Source organism: Oryzias latipes, chromosome 3 (genome assembly GCF_002234675.1).
Source record: "Oryzias latipes chromosome 3, ASM223467v1".
In the NCBI taxonomy this organism is placed as follows: domain Eukaryota; kingdom Metazoa; phylum Chordata; class Actinopteri; order Beloniformes; family Adrianichthyidae; genus Oryzias; species Oryzias latipes.
Window position 1 is genome coordinate 7,537,918 of NC_019861.2, and position 16,379 is coordinate 7,554,296.

Consider the following 16,379-nt stretch of genomic DNA (forward strand, 5'->3'; position numbering starts at 1 on the left):
AACATTGAAATAAATATAAAAAATAAAATACTATTTAGAAAGAATGTATTTGTTTTTTTTTGTGAGGTAACATAAAATTGCATGTTAATAAACTGGAGGAAAAAACAATTACCAGGGTAAAATTTTAAATAATTTAGGGTAGCTGAAAACCTTTCACTGAAACTTTTATTACAACTTTAAAAAAAAAAAAACAGCTGCAATTTACAGGTTTTTCTGCCACAATAAACACAAAAATGCATGTGAGACTGTGGGGGGGACTGTCTAGGATAAAGTGTGCCTTGGCTCAAAGTTCGAAAATAGACCATTCTTGCCCAGAGATTTAACATACATCAGCTTCTTCCATTGAGTATTTGATGTATTTTGTTTCAAAACATCTTTAAATATTTGCCCTAAGTGCAAAGTTTTGTATATTGTTTTGGTGCCCATAGTAAACGAGGGACTATGACTTCAGTCTTGTAACGAATCTGTGGGTCAAAGCAGTACTCAGAAGAAATATTCTGCTAGGTCTGTTAAGCCAGAAATACTTGTTTAGATGACTCTCATCGTGCCACAAAGCTTCAACGTCATTTAATTTATCCTCCATTGTGCTCAAATAGCAATAATCTACCAATGCTTTAACTGCATCACATGACCCTCCAAAGACTGCTGCATGGTAATAGTAATCTCCTTCTGTCATGTAGGCTTTGCATTTGGGGTTTCTATCATAGGTGAACTGTGTCTTTGGAAGTTTGTAATAGTAGACGTGCAGCACAGCCACAGACTCCCCGAGAGCCTCAGAGCCGAGGCGCCTCTTTAATTCTTGATCTTCATCCAAACAAAAGACATAATTGAAGTTGTGACGGAGCTCTTTTTCAATTATATCTAATACGGTCTTCATCCTCATCATTGAGATGTCCTGCCTCCTGCTGTACCTCTCCACCTTGATAACGTTCAGGTGTCGCAGAGGAGCTAAAGTAATGTTTGGTACTTTCTCTGGTTGATCAGTAAACACATAGAAGGTTACCGGTAGTCCAACCATGAAGTGTTTTTCTGCCGAAGTCAAAAAGGTGTTTAAATAGGCGTCCAAGTACCTTCAGTTAAAAAAAAAAAAACAATCGTTTGGATTTTATTTTCATGTTGGTATTTAGAAAAAAATTAAGAAATAAATATATTTAAAAAATGCCTGTGCTTGTTTTATGCTGTCATGTTCATTCAAATTCAGAATCAGAAAGCCTTTATTATCATTGTTACACAAGAAACTTGTGACAACGAAATTTCGGTGCACTACAGCTGCTTAAAAATATAAATAAGTAATATACTAAAAGAACAATAAAGAATTTAACTGAGAAATATACATATGTGCCTAGCTACATAACTTTCTATATTGCACTATATTGCACATGGGAACTTTTTATATTGCACATTGACTTCAAATATTGCACGAGTTACAGATTTTGTGGGATTCACATTTGTTTAGGACACACGTGTCAAACTCAATGCCCGGGGGCCAAATGTGGCCCGCCATGTCAATTTATGTGGCCCTCGAGAGTATAAAAGTTTTTAATTTCTTGGAATAAAAGATAAAAATTGGTCTTTATTTACTCATATCTAGGGGGAATCAGACTTGAAATATGGGACTGAGCAGCTATAAATTAGGACTTAAACACTGTCCATATAACCTAACCTGACAGAATCAAATGTAAAAGGATTTATGCTATAGTAACAAGCAAACATATGTATTTTATGCGGCTGGAATTGTCACTTTAAAAAGTTATAGTAAATAAATTATGAGTTATTTAACATTAAGGAGTAGGTACATTTCTTTTTCATTACATTTTTTCATTACATGTATAAATTATATCTGGCCCTTTGAGGACAGCCACTTTGCTGATGTGGCCTTCAGTGAAAATGAGTTTGACACCCCTGGTTTAGGAGGTTGACTGCTTTGGGAAAAAAAATGTTCTTTAGTCCATTTGTGTGAGCCTTGTGGGATCTTTACCGCCGACCTGACGGTAGCAGTTGGAACAGGAAAGGCGTGTTTGTAGTTATAACCGGCTGGGTAGCTCGGTTGGTAAGGTGAGAGGCTACCACCTAGGAATCCAGGGTTTGATTCCCAGAGGGGGATAAACAATGTTTATGGGTTAATTACCATATCAATGGCAAGCAATAAACACCACCCAGTGAGGGCCCTTAGGCAAAACCCTTAACGCTACTGCCTCCCAAGCGTGGTTAGGCTGCAGCTCACCACTCCCCCAGAGGATGGGTCAAATGTGGAGAAGAATTTCCCTATTGTGGGGTAAATAAAGGATCTATTATTCTTATTATTAGCAAATAAAGGATTAAAATATAAAAAGAAAAAAAGGACAGGAAAGAATTAATGTTTTTACACCAACTCCTTGTTTTACAGGCTAGTCGATTAATATACATTTGTTCACAAAAGTTCAGACATGGACATTTTACATTGCTATTGATAAAATTATTGCTTTGATAAAACTGGGAATGAAGCATGAAGCCCGGTCATCATTTTTGTCGTTTGCGCTTCATCAGAAAATGAACAAAGGTGCTCTATGTTATGAGCTCCATCTTTTCTGTTCTTTCTAGCCTGCCTGCCTCTTAATGATGAGGCAGGCTCTCACCATTAAATTTTAAGGAAGCCGTTTTTTCCCCAGGATGGGGCAAACTATCATTTGGCAATACCTTAGTCACCTGCACAGGTACTTTCTAAATGTCTAGTAGGTGCACCTTTCTCCTGAACAGCACTATTGGGCTCCCTGTGCAGGGCGTAGGATTTGGGGGGGTTGAAAGACGGGAAAGATCAGTACGACTTCCCTGCGTCTCACCTACTTCACCCTTACTTACTCTTATTTGTTGTTTAAGTGTTTGTTTTGACCCGATGCGGAGAGCATGCCCGTAGAAAAATGTGCATGAACATTTTTGCTCTACTTGCTCAACAAAAGGTCTTTGACTTTAAAATTTCTGCAGGCTACCTGTGTGTCCTGTATAGATTTGCCCATTTTACAACCTGTATCCACCCATACGGGCAGTTGTGACTAAGGCATACGCTTTAGTTGCAGACAACATTGAACTTCAGTCAGTTTATGAGCTAGACTGGCAATTTGCAGAAACACACCCTGAAGTTTGATGTCTGAAGGTGTTGAATGGACTTGCAAATATGTGTAGGTGTGAACAAACAAGCCTCCCCACAGCAAACACAGTTAGAGCCACAGTTGTTTTGGCCTCTTGGTGTCGTCTGTCATAGAGATCTGGGTTAAACATTAATTCCCAGACAATAGGAGCATTCCATGATGTGCGTGTCTTTACCTCGGTTCTGGCCCTAAGATATGAGAAAAAGAATTTTAACAAATTTTTCATATGAACAATGATAACATAATCTTTTTTTGTAAATTAACAGTTTTGCATTTAAACATAAAGAGAATCTTGAAGCCAAACAACAGCTTGATTCACAAACTGCAACTGTTTTGGAAATATTTGATACATTTGGTCTGAACAACAGACATTTTATACATTTTCTGTGGCTTTGAGGACTCATGGGGAGGAGCCGATGCATCTTACTCGTACAATGCCCTTAAGATGCATTAGTTAGTTGAATACAGTGTTCCCCCACACATACGCTTGCAAGATACTTTTGCATGCGAAGGAGGTGCTGCGGGGGAGGAGGGGAGCGCACGACGGCTGCAAAGAAATATTTCACAACTATTTCCACCGGTTCCTAAATCGCTATAACCTAAAAAGCCACAAAGCCTAAAATGTCATGTTTGTCCACCTCGCGACCTGTTAGGCTTTGTGGCTGTCAACTCTCCCTGTCCTCACGGCAAAAAGGCTTTTTATATTATTCAGTAAGGGAAGATGAAAACATACAAAATACATCATTAGACTGGTGTGTTTTTGTCTAGTCTGCATTGCAGGTGTCATGGCTCCATAAACAGGTCTACTGGTGACCTCGGCACATATTATCTGCTACTGAGGGCAGGAATCAAGCATATTTCTGCAATACAATATAAAAATAGAATCCATTAATTGCATAATGAAAAGAACACAGAAAATATAATAGAACCCCTGTTGACCACAAGACACAGAGAGACAAAGTGACCCTCCTAATGTGTGTTATAAAGTACGCTAAAGTAAAGTCTTCTGAATAAGAAAAATTAAATAATCTCCTTTTGCTGAGAAATATTTCAATGTATTCTTTAGTATTTCTTTTGTATTTCTTTTACAAAGCATCAGAAATGTTTCAGAAGTGTTTTTAACACTGATCAATGACGGACATTCATCGACCGTATGTTGGGGTGGGGGGTGGTTCTCCATTTTTGTGAATTCTGCAAATTTGCTGAAGTCTCTGGTCCCTAACCCCCACGCATACGAGGGGTAATACTGTACTAGTCCCTTAATAACTGCGCACAAATGCTGCATGCACAGGGTGTGCATGTGATATGGAAGTGTCCAAGAGATGCCTGTAGGATCCTCACACAAACTACACAGTTTAATTTTCCCAGTTTTAACAATCAGGCTGCATGCAAGCAGCCCACACTTATCACTTAACAGCACTAATGGGCTATTTACGCAGTCCTCAGAATTGGGCGGGGGGATGGAAAATCTGTATGACGTGCCTGCATTTCATCTTACTTCCCCCTTACTCTTGCATGTTGTATAGGTGTTAACTGTAACTTGTCATCGTCACCCATAGGAAAAAAAAGTGCAAAAACGTTGCATACAAGCTGCCTTAGAGCTTGTTGTCTTGCAAAAATGAAAACGGCAAAGATAAAGACTCTGCGACCATGTCTACTAGTGTAAAGATGCCAGCTGCATGGGAGAGTGTCTATGACGAAATAGAGGAAAAGCTAATGACGTTGCTTGAAGAAGGAGCATTAGATCTCTCAGCTGCTAATGGAACTACAATTCCATATGAAGGATGGATTGGAGTTGATTTCACCCTGTCGCAGAATGCAGTGTGTGGAAGTCGTGACAAACCAGTGCTGGTTCCAATTTTGGTAGCTCGTGGTGACCTTGAACGCCCCATCATTGAGTTTAATGAAGTACTGGCTCTGACTAGTGAAAAGCCTGGAGGTCAAACATTTTCTAGTCAGATGGTGAAAAAACTTTCTTCTGCTTTGGAGGTGGGGCGTAAAACTGCTAAAGCTGTCTTATCTGTTCTAAAAAAACAGAAACAGGAAAACAGTTCCACGACAGCAAGGCTTGGCAGGCACCCAATAATTATCCCTAAAAATAAAGTGATGGAGGTGGAATGTGGTCTGTTGCACAACGACACCCTAAATGGATCACATTTTGCATTTGAACCAAACCAAGAGGCACCATGGCTTACAGGGCTAATTATTCGAGTACAAGTGATTCAGGTGCCCCAGCAAGATAGAATAATAACAGTTAATGTTGGAAATACAACTGATTCTGATATCTCTCTCTGTGGCCGAACCACACTGGGATGGTTGTATGCTGTTGATGGAGTCTACCCACTGGAGACAAAGCCCTTGGAAGATCAAAAATCCACATCACAAGACAGCTGTGCCACAACTGGAGCAGATCAAACAGACCAACTACCGAAGAAAGAGTCTTGGAATCCGCCAGTAGACCTAAGTCATCTGCCGGAAGAACAACAGCTGCAGGTAACAAAACTGCTCAGAGATGAGTGTGATGTGTTTGCAAAGGATGAGTGGGACACAGGACTGATTAAAGACTTGGAGATGGACATCCACCTGGAAGATAATGTCCCGGTGCAGAATACGTACAATGCAATCCCCAAAACACCTCGACCAGGAAGTAAAGGCACATCTCCAAGATCTGCTTAACCGAGCCTGGATCCAGAAATCCTGCTCCCCATATTCATCACCTGTGGTAAGTGTCAGAAAAAAAGATGGAAGTCTTCGGTTATGCATTGATTACAGACTGCTGAATAAAAAAACAGTGCCTGATCGTCACCCAGTTCCAAGAATACAAGAGATCCTAGAAAACCTGGGAGGTAATTCCTGGTTCACAGTTCTGGATCAGGGAAAGGCTAATCACCAGGGCTTCATGAGTGAGAAAAGTAGACCCTGCACTGCATTCATAACACCATGGGGACTTTACGAATGGGTTAGAATCCCATTCGGACTCACCAATGCACCAGCTGCTTTTCAGCGCTACATGGAAGGATGCCTGAGAGACCTCAGAGATGAAATCTGTGTCCCCTATCTAGATGATAGGATCGCCTCGCCTCGCCTCCACTTTCTGAGGAGACTGAGGTCCTTTGGAGTGTGCAGGCCTCTCTTAAGGACATTTTATGACTCTGTGGTGGCCTCTGTTATCCACTACGCCGTGGTCTGTTGGGGAGCAGGCAGCACAGACCGGGACAGACAGAGACTCAACAAGCTGGTCAGGAAGGCCAGTTCTGTCCTGGGCTGCCCACTGGACTTTGTGGAGGAAGTGGGTGAAAGGAGGATGTTGGCCAAGTTAACATCCATCATGGACAACACCTCTCACCCACTACATCAGACAGTGGAGGCACTGAACAGCTCTTTCAGTGGCAGACTGTTACACCCCCCATGCAGGAAGGAACGGTTCCGCAGGTCATTCATCCCAACAGCTGTGAGATTGTACAATGCCACAGTTTAAATATGCATGTACAAACCGGTTATCATACATCCATAGCTCATCTGTATATTCTGTGTTTTTACTTTATTTATTTAATTTTATTATTAGGCATACCATATGTTATGTTGTAATAGTGTACATAAGTTATTACTTACTTATTTTTTACTTTTTCTATTTTTGCACATTTTTGTATTTGTATACTTGCACATTTGGGAACACCCCTCACTTCTGCACATTGCTGTCACTTTTTCTCTGCTTTTTGGAACTGCTGTGACAATTGAATTTCCCCCAATGTGGGATCAATAAAGAATATCTTTATGATGTGCTTGTGTTCAGTAGCAGTTTTGAGCAACATATTCAAGATGTGAGGCAAGTTCTGCAGCGAAAAAAGCAGTGTGAAATCAAGTTAAGGCCAAAAAAATGTGACATTTTCAAGCGTGAGGTCTGTTATGTGGGCCGGGTGATTTCTGCTGGGGAAGAGCTACTGGTTCTGGTCTGATCGCTGCATGGAGCGATGTGTTTATCATTGCATGGTAGACACTGAGAATGTGGAGAGATCAGGTTTATTATTTTGAAGAGTTCTACTTGGTAATCATGTTTCCATGTTTGAGTATATAAAATCACCCCAGGGAAAGTCTCTGCTTCAACTCCCGCAGTGAAAGCTGCATCTCAATCTGACGCCCGTGTTTGCATCTCTCTGACAGAGTTTGAAGCCAAAGCCCCTCCTCCGCCTCTCCACCTGCTTTTCCTCTCTACCTGTTCACCTGTTCACATCCTCTGCAGCTGAGTTTTGTTTCCCCCGCGCTCCTCAGTGTGTCCTACACAGAGAGCGCAAAATACGATAGTCGGGGCGCTCCAGCGCAGCAGGATGAAAGAGCCGGATGCAGGTTATAGCGGGGATAGAGCGTGTTAAGAAAATGAATGAAAGAAGGCGGCCCGCTGAAGAAATATTCAATATTGTACACATTTTATTATTGGTCAGAACTATCTTTTATTTAGAAAAATCTTTTATTTTATCAGTCCAGTACGGAAAAAAAACATCGACAAAAGCTGTTTTGGGCAGTTTTTGGCTGGGTCTGGCGGTTTTCAGATGACTTTTCCGCTGGAAAACTGTGACTCTATCTGGCAACGCTGGCGCGAACTCTCAGTCTGTCATCAGCGAGTTGGTATCTGCCCCACGGCACGTCAAGTTCCCGGCAGAAGATCGGAGTGTTTATTGAAGCCGCCCTGCGTGTCTCCTCCTGCTATCAGCTCTGCAGGTCTCGCCCGATAAATACGAGCTCATTACGAAGCTGTTTTTTACGTGGCTCGCGCTTCGTACGGAGCCAGCAGCGCCTTTGAAATGCCATGAAAAATGAACAAACTAAAATAAAATTTAATTATTATAAAATACTGATTATTTTCCAAAGTCACAGGGAGCCACAACAGAAGGATGAAAGAGCCACATGTGGCTCCGGAGCCATGGGTTGCCGACCCCTGGTCTAGAACATTGACAGCTGCAGAGAAAAACTACAAGCTACACTCTGGGAAATTGGAATTTCTTGCACTCAAGTGGGCAATAACAGAGCGCTTTCGTGACTACCTGTTTCATGCACCCCATTTTGTTGTTTACAGTAACAACAATCCGCTGACATACGTTACCAAATCAGCCAAACTCAATGCCACAGGACATTGCTGGGTTGCAGAGTTGTCGGATTACCGATTTACTATCAGGGATAGGCCAGGGTCAGCTAATGGAGATGCTGACTTTTTGTCTCGCAGACCAAAGCCGATTGAGAAGATCATCCAAGAGTGCACAATTGAGTGTCAACAGGACGTCATTGAATCCATTTGTAAAGTGTTGGAAGCAAGACAAACAGGTAAGGTGGACTGGATTTCGGCTGTCACCTGCAATATAGGTGCGCTACCAGAGGAAAGCGACATGTCTGGGTCTATCCAGCCCATTTCAGCAAAAGACTTGAAAGCAGCCCAAAATGCAGACCTAACAGTGAGAAGAGTTTTGAGCCTCAAAAGAACACAGTCCATCTTATAATAAAAAGACAAAATGACAGAGACCCAAGCTGTTAGACAACAGCCGCCTGCAAATTGATGAAGATGGAATCCTCAGAAGGGAAACAGCAACGAGAACACAGCTGGTTGTGCTAGAGTCCCTGAAACCCACCATTTATCTACACCTGCACGAGGAGATGGGTCATTTAGGTGCAGACAGGATGATTGCACTCGCCAGAGAACGTTTCTACTGGCCCAAGATGAGACAAGAGATTGAACACCATGTTACCCAAGTGTGTGCCGCTGCGTAAAAAGAAAGAGACCCAACCCCATATATTCGAACACCAATCCAAACCATTGAGACCAATGCACCATTTGAAATGATTTCCATTGACTACTTACACCTGGAAAAAAGTAAGGGAGGTGAAGAATACATTCTTGTTGTTGTGGATGACTTCACAAAATATGCCCAAGCATTTGCAACTAGAGATAAGTCTGGGAGGACAGCAGCTAAAGCTCTTTGATGATTTCATCATGAGATTTGGATTCCCATCATAGATCCACCATGATCAAGGAAAATAATTTGAAAATCACCTTTTCCAAAAGCTGCAAGGCTACTGCGGTATCCGCCCATCTCACACCTCCCCTTACCATCCCCAAGCAAATCCTGCAGAGCGCTTCAACAGAACACTGCTTGGTATGCTGCGCACACTAGAAGAGACACAGAAATCTAGGTGGAAAGAACATCTCAGCAAAGTTGTTCATGCCTACAACTCCACAGTGCATGAAGCTACAGGCTTTTCTCCATTCTTCCTTCTCTTTGGGCGTGAACCAACATTGCCAGTGGACCTTTTGTTTCCAAAAAGGGAGAAGAAGGGGACCCAAACACATTCCGGCTATAAAGAGAAATGGCGAGAGACTATGCAAGAAGCCTATGCTATTGCCAAGGCACACATGAAGAAAAGTGCTAAAAGAGGGAAGAAAAATTACAACAAACATGTATGGAGCTCCACTCTTAAACCAGGTGACCATGTTCTGGTTAGAAACCTCACACCAAGAGGAGGCCCTGGGAAGCTCAGAAATTTCTGGGAGGATACAATTTATGTAGTCAGCGGAAGGAAAAACCCTGACAGCCCAGTATATGTCGTCAAACCCTAGACGACATATACTGTCATAGAGAGGGAAGGGAACGAGTGCTACATAGAAACCTTCTACTACCATGTCCCTATCTAGTGGAAGAATCTGAAGTTGGGGGGCCTAACCTGAAAGAGAAATCCATCAATGAAAAGCCCAAGAGGTCAACATGACGTCACCGAGGGATCCGTGATACGTACCAAACTGATGCAAACAGTTCCAGTGAAGATGAGTATCACATGTTGACAAGTGCAAGGCCAAATGACTTTCCTCTCAATGCAGATGCAGAAGAATTTCACCCTGAAGATGACATGCTTATTGAAAGGGCTGAGAAGATTCAAGTGCCTGAAAATAATAATGAGGAAGAACAAGAGGAGGAAAGACCCCCAGTAGCAGAAGAGGTTGAGGCAGTTAGTGGTGAACCAGATGACATGCTTGAAGATGAAGAGGATTTTAGAGAACGGAGAGGGAGATCAACAAGGATCAGACAGCCCAGAAGGATTTACACATATGATCAGCTTGGGCAGCCAACAGTACAACTGCTGAAGAGTTTTTCATCCAGTTTGAGGACATCCTCAGAAGGCAACCGTGACCTCTACATCAGACCATCATCCCTATGTATCCTTTTCATGAAAACAAATACTAAATTTATAATAGTAAAGTATATGGGTCATCTTAACAACTTGACTAGTGTTACAGCTTTTGTCCAACAGATTTTGCAGTTCAGGTAGAGAGAGATGGCTCTAATGTTAATGATTAGGCATCTAGATAATAATGATGCAAATTTTCTGGACAGTAATTTGAGTTTATATTAATCCAGATATGGGCTTTAAAAAAGGTGCTGAGTAGAGATTTAAAGTAATTTCCTTGTCCCTTTTGTAAAGATTTTGGGGGGCCCACCAATACTTCTATGGACCAATCACCCCTTTAATATCAATGGACATATGGACAGTCCCTTATTATTGCCATGAGAAGAACAAAGAGGCAGAGAAATGCTGAAGAGAGTGGGGGAGACAACCCAATACTTAATGTGGTCATGTATTTGTTAACGTAGCTGTCTAGTTTTCACGGTTGTTTGATGTGTTGCGTATAATGTTACGGAGTAGAATTGAAAATGTTATACCACATTTTTTTTTATTTTTGTAGGGGAGGGTGTTGCCGCCAGAGAATTCCACGTTCATTGACTTAAATAAAGGCATGGTCCATGAAAGATGTGAAAACATTTCTTATTTTAGTTATTTATTCTTTTATTTTGAAAAAGACAGCAGTGTCTCCATGTTTGCAATGTGCGCATGTGCAGAATTGAGATCGCTTTGATGTGTATGCCATCACGTTTTCTTGTCTTGCTCTGACTGCCTCAGAAGAGAGCACTAAATATAAAAATATACAAAGTACGGGGTGAATAAAGTTGCCAAAAAGCAGACGAAGTCCTGTCTGTTTTCAAGGGTGCAACATTTGCTTCTTTGAAACAAAGTTTTGCTTCATCATCCGGACAAAAACAAGTCGTAGGAGGTGAACTTTCCCTCTAAAATTATGCTTTATGTCACTTAACATTATGTTTTTATGCCACTTTTTCTGTTGTGGTAGAGCGAAGTCGGTGCAAGCTCTGTAGCCTTTACCATGACTGATCCTCGTGTCTAATAGTCCACTTATATGAAAAAAACTACAAAATTAAACTGCCGGCATTCATTTGTGATATAACATTTATTTATTTCCTAAGAGGCCATGGCGTAAGCGCTATGATGACCTTTCCTCTATTAATAAATGGTCTTTGTCTATTAATTTCTGAAAATGGACACTGGGTTATCCCTTACCCCTTGTGCTATCTTAGATGACCCCACCCTTACATTGACGTGTTCTCCCTACCATAACAAAGGTGGAAAAAAGTGGAAAGATTTCATGTAATCATGGACACCAGTGAAGATCACAAATCATTGAAGAAAAAAGGTTCAGCGCACTGTCTAGTGCAGGGGTGGCGAACACGCGGCTCTCGAGCCGCATGCGGATCTTGGCCAATGAGCGTGCGGCTATTTGCGTCTCATCATATTTTCTATATATTGTGCCTCATTTCATAATTTTTTCCCTATTAAACCGCACTCAAACCATTAGAGTGTATTAGAAATATTTCCGGTTCCGGGTTACACAGCAGGACGCGTGGCGTGCCTCTCTGCGCCCTATGAACACATAGATAAAGATTTGATGTGCGTGCAGACTGTTACCCTCATGGTCAAAATGGTGAAATTCAGAGTATAAAGATAAACATAGGACGTTTCAGGAAGAATGAGAAGATTCTTACATTTTTACTGAATGGAATGGCAAGTCACTATGTTTATCATTATGAGCTTTTGGAAGCAGTAAAATTGTTCATGGCAGAAAAGAACTAAACATATCCCGGAGAAACTTAAAAACTCTAACTGATCTAACACAAATTGTCTCCTTTAGTGTTGAAAAGTGCTCGTCACTCTTTGACTTTTGTTGTTTCAACCAGTGGTGGTTCTAGACTGAATTACTCACCGGGCAGCAGCACATTTGTCTGGTTAGACTCATTTCCTTTATGTGTGAGTTTCTAACCTTGATTGGCAGAGAGGGTTTGATGGGGAACCTTGATTGAAATTACAGCAAAAGTTCCTTCAAAGCTGCTATTTTTGGAAAATTGCTTTGTCAGAAAAAATGTACGGGAATTGTTTGAATTTGTGGAAGTTGGTGCAACTGCAACATTGCAAAATCCTGGAGGGATTGATCTTCAGCTCAACTAACGTAAAGTGTTTTATGCTAGATGACAGGCTTTGAAACTTTAACGTTAAAAAGTTGAAACATAAGTAACCCTTGTGCTATCCTAGGCACTTTAACATTGGGAGTTGGGTCATCTAGACCCACTGGACAGTGTGTTGAACCTTTTTTCTTCAATTATTTGTGATCTTCACTGGTGTCCATGGATTATATGAAATCTTTCCACCTTTATCCACCTTTGTCATGGTAGGAATAACACAACAATGCAAGGGTGGGGTCATCTAAGATAGCACAAGGGTTTTAAGCAGTTTTAGTGAGACTTGCAAAACTCCTATTTAAAGAAATGGAAGACTGTGCTGATGAAGAAATCTAAACAGCTGCCTCAGCTACAATGCATGTTCATACGTTCAGCAACATGAAGAATGTGGAACACCAATAAGTAGGAGAATGTGAAACAATACCTCATGACGATTAGAAAAAGTCTAATATTGTTCTTTAATTCTTAGGAGAAAACAGACCTGCAAAAACGAAAAAATAAACAATTAAAACATGATTTGTTTATAATTAAAATGCCATTCTTAATAAAATCAGGCACTCTTTCTGCTCATGCAGTAGAAAACAAACTGGTTCTGGTTCCAGCAGGGGATAATTTATTCAATTACTTTTATCTATACACTTTTTTAAATCTTGTCGAATTGTGTTTTGTTATGGTGTGGTATATAATATTCTGTTAATTTAGCTTTTATGAGTTTTTAAACCCCCTTTTTTCCTGCTTGCATACTTTTCTGACGGTTGGACATATCTGACATTTCAGCTCAGTGGCCTTGTGGTAGAGTGTCTGCTCTGAGACTGAAAGGAAGGTCGTGAGTTAAAACCCTGATTGGATCATACCAAAAATGTTATGGATTAGAGTTTTAGAACCCAGACGCAGAGAAAGACTTGGACACAAAAGGAAAAGTTGAAGCATGTTTAATGACAACAAAGAATCACCTCACAAGAGGGAAAAACGGGGAAGGTCAGTAAATCAAAACTAAGGAACAACGTCAGATAGGAAGTGAAAACCAAGAACAAAACAAGCAGAACATGTCAAAAAACTCTAAGATTGGAACCTAGAAACCTCCCTCCTTGACACTCAGCATTAGGGGTTGAATTGTGGGGCGGGGTTAAACCACCAAATGTTTCTCAAGCGTGGCTGTGTACAGCTCATGGCTTGCCCACGGGGATGGAACAAGTTTTTCCTATTTATGCGTGACGGTTAAGGATCGTTTAACTGTTAGACAACTTCTGACAGTTTACCATCAACATATAAATGTGTTCTGAAATGTATTTTATCCATCACTGAGGCACAGGGCCCTTTGTTTCATGACTGACAGACCGGTTCCACTGACATGACAAAAAAATTTAAACAGGAAAGCAACACAGACCAAATATAGCATTGTTTGTCATTTATTTTTTCTTTATTTTTATTGCAGCATGAAAAACACATAATGTAGTTTATTTAATGCTAACTTAAAAACATAACATTTTTCTAACTTATTTGCACTATAGAAACTAGTAAGAGCATGTATAAAACTACAGTAAAGTCAAATTTGAAATGTTTTATGACTTCTAATAAGAAAAACATTTGTTTTTTGTATTTTTTACATTACACTTTTCTAATGTTTATTTTAAAGAAAAAAAAAAAAACATTTTTAGCTTTTCTGTGCCACCTTCCTGTTCTTGTGTATTTCTTTTTCTCCCCATCTAGAAACAGAGCATTTTCCTTTTACTTGTACTTATTGAAATTACTAAAAAAGCAATTTATTAATTAAGTAAAAGTTTTTTTGTTTTTGTACAGTGAACATTTCATTTTTATAACAAAATAGACAAAACACTTTCTGCAGCAAAATATGTTTTTGTTTTGTTATATATTCCACTCAATTAGCAATTTTAAAGCCTTTTTCTAATATATATATATATATATATTAGAAAAAGGCTTTAAAATTGCTAATTGAGTGGAATATATAACAAAACAAAAACATATTTTGCTGCAGAAAGTGTTTTGTCTATTTTGTTATAAAAATGAAATGTTCACTGTACAAAAACAAAAAAACTTTTTTGGGGGGACATTTCTCTTTTATTTTACCCTAAGAAGTTTAGAAATGTCCATTGAAAAAATAATTTAGGTAAAATAGCAAATTAACTTAGGCTTGATGTATTTTAATAAGGACAAGAAAAACACATCTTGTTAATGTTCTTCCTGTTTTAGGCGCAGGGAGAGGAAAAAGGAGGGCTGCTTGGCCGGCTTGTGTGCTCTCTCTGAGTTTTGAATGAGGAAGTGTTTGCAGACGTTGTGCTGTATTAACAGTTTGATCCAAGCAAAGAAATAAACGGTTTGTAGCCTGTTCCAGAGCAACGGTGCCCTGCTTGATTAGTTACCGTTTGCGTCCCGACTGGGACCGGACCGGAAATCACAGCGGTTTCCGACTACGGTTTGAAGCCTGAGGGTGAAAGGTAACATGCTGATGGGGCTCCAGCTGTCCTGGAACAGCAAAATCAGCGCACAAAAGCACCATAACCCTTGTGCTATCCTAGGCACTTTAACATCGGGAGTTGGGTCATGTACACCCACTGGACAGTGCGCTTAACCTTTTTTCTTCAATGATTTGTGAGCCTCACTGGTGTCCATGGATTACATGTAATTTTTTCACCTTTATCCACCTTTGTCATGGTAGGGAGAACACGTCAATGTAAGGGTGGGATCATCTAAGATAGCACAAGGGTTAATAAGTCATGCGATCTCAGTTGGTGGTTTCCTGAGTTGACGACACTGACGTACGACTCGCATTTACTGGGGAAAATCCGATTTGTCTGCTTACATGGCACACGCAAATGCACGTATCCGATTCGTATCCGATAAATTTCCACATATGAATGAGGCCTGTATCCGATCTGAGAAAATCGGAATCCATGCGCATTTGTCCTGCTCACACGTTTATATCCGATCTGTGCCATATGAGAGGAAAAAATCGGAATTGGGTCACTTGAACCATGCAGTGTAGATGAGGCCTAAGACAGGAGGTGCAGCTGTGGCCTAGAGTTGATTGTTAGAGTGAAAAAAACTCCCAATTACCTGTTAGTGTGATTCATGCAGCCACCGGTGAGTTGCGGCCCCCTCTCGAATTTTTTGACCTGTTATGTTCCAAAGACCACCGCAAAGAGATGTGGGCGCAAGTGTCTTGCAGCAGAGGGCGCTGTGTAACATTCAAAATGAAACCTTCAGATGTAGTGGTGGTCACGTGCACGTCGGGTCTGCTGTGTCGGAGCGGGGAATTGTGGGAAATAATCCCTTCTAGCTGCTCTGGTCGAAATTGGATTGAGCACGGGTTTTTCTTGTGGCTTATTCCTTTTCATGTAGCTGTTTTACGTTGTTTTACTCTAAGTTATTTCATCCTGTTGTGTTTCCTTTTTTTTTTTGCACCATAAATGTGGAGAGGGGAGAGGATGAAGACATGGGTGAGATTTTCAGTATCATATGTGTCAAAGTAAAAGCTGTTAGTCTCCTCAATTGCTAAGCAACTTCCTTTTATGTAATACTGGCATGCTGTTGGAAGTGCGCACCCTGGAAATTACTGCCCCCATGACGTGCCGGCTGGGCGACTGCCCACGACGCCCATATCAAAAACCGCCATTGTCGCCAACATTGCGAGAGTTAAAAACTTTCAATTAGATTAAATCGTGTAATTTGGACATTTGTTGTTTCAAGATTGTAAAACTTGTAATTCATTAATGAATAAATAACATAAAAAACATTCTTGAAAATCAGCTCCAGGTAACAGTTCCCAACAGATTTGCAAGGGTTAACCCTTGTGCTATCCTATGACCCCACCCTTGCATTGACGTGTTCTTCCTACCATGACAAAGGTGGATAAAGGTGGAAAGATTTCATGTAATCCATGGACACC

General features: G+C 40.7%; 1 protein-coding gene across 1 annotated transcript; it reads right to left on the reverse strand.

Annotated features, from left to right (window-relative positions):
- Positions 1-239: 239 nt before the first annotated feature.
- Positions 240-16,106, reverse strand: LOC101159331 (N-acetyllactosaminide alpha-1,3-galactosyltransferase-like). Its single transcript, XM_023951035.1, is given in 3 exon segments — positions 240-493; positions 496-1,070; positions 16,048-16,106. Coding segments are annotated over 3 exon segments (738 nt in total). The 3' UTR covers positions 240-389.
- Positions 16,107-16,379: the final 273 nt, after the last annotated feature.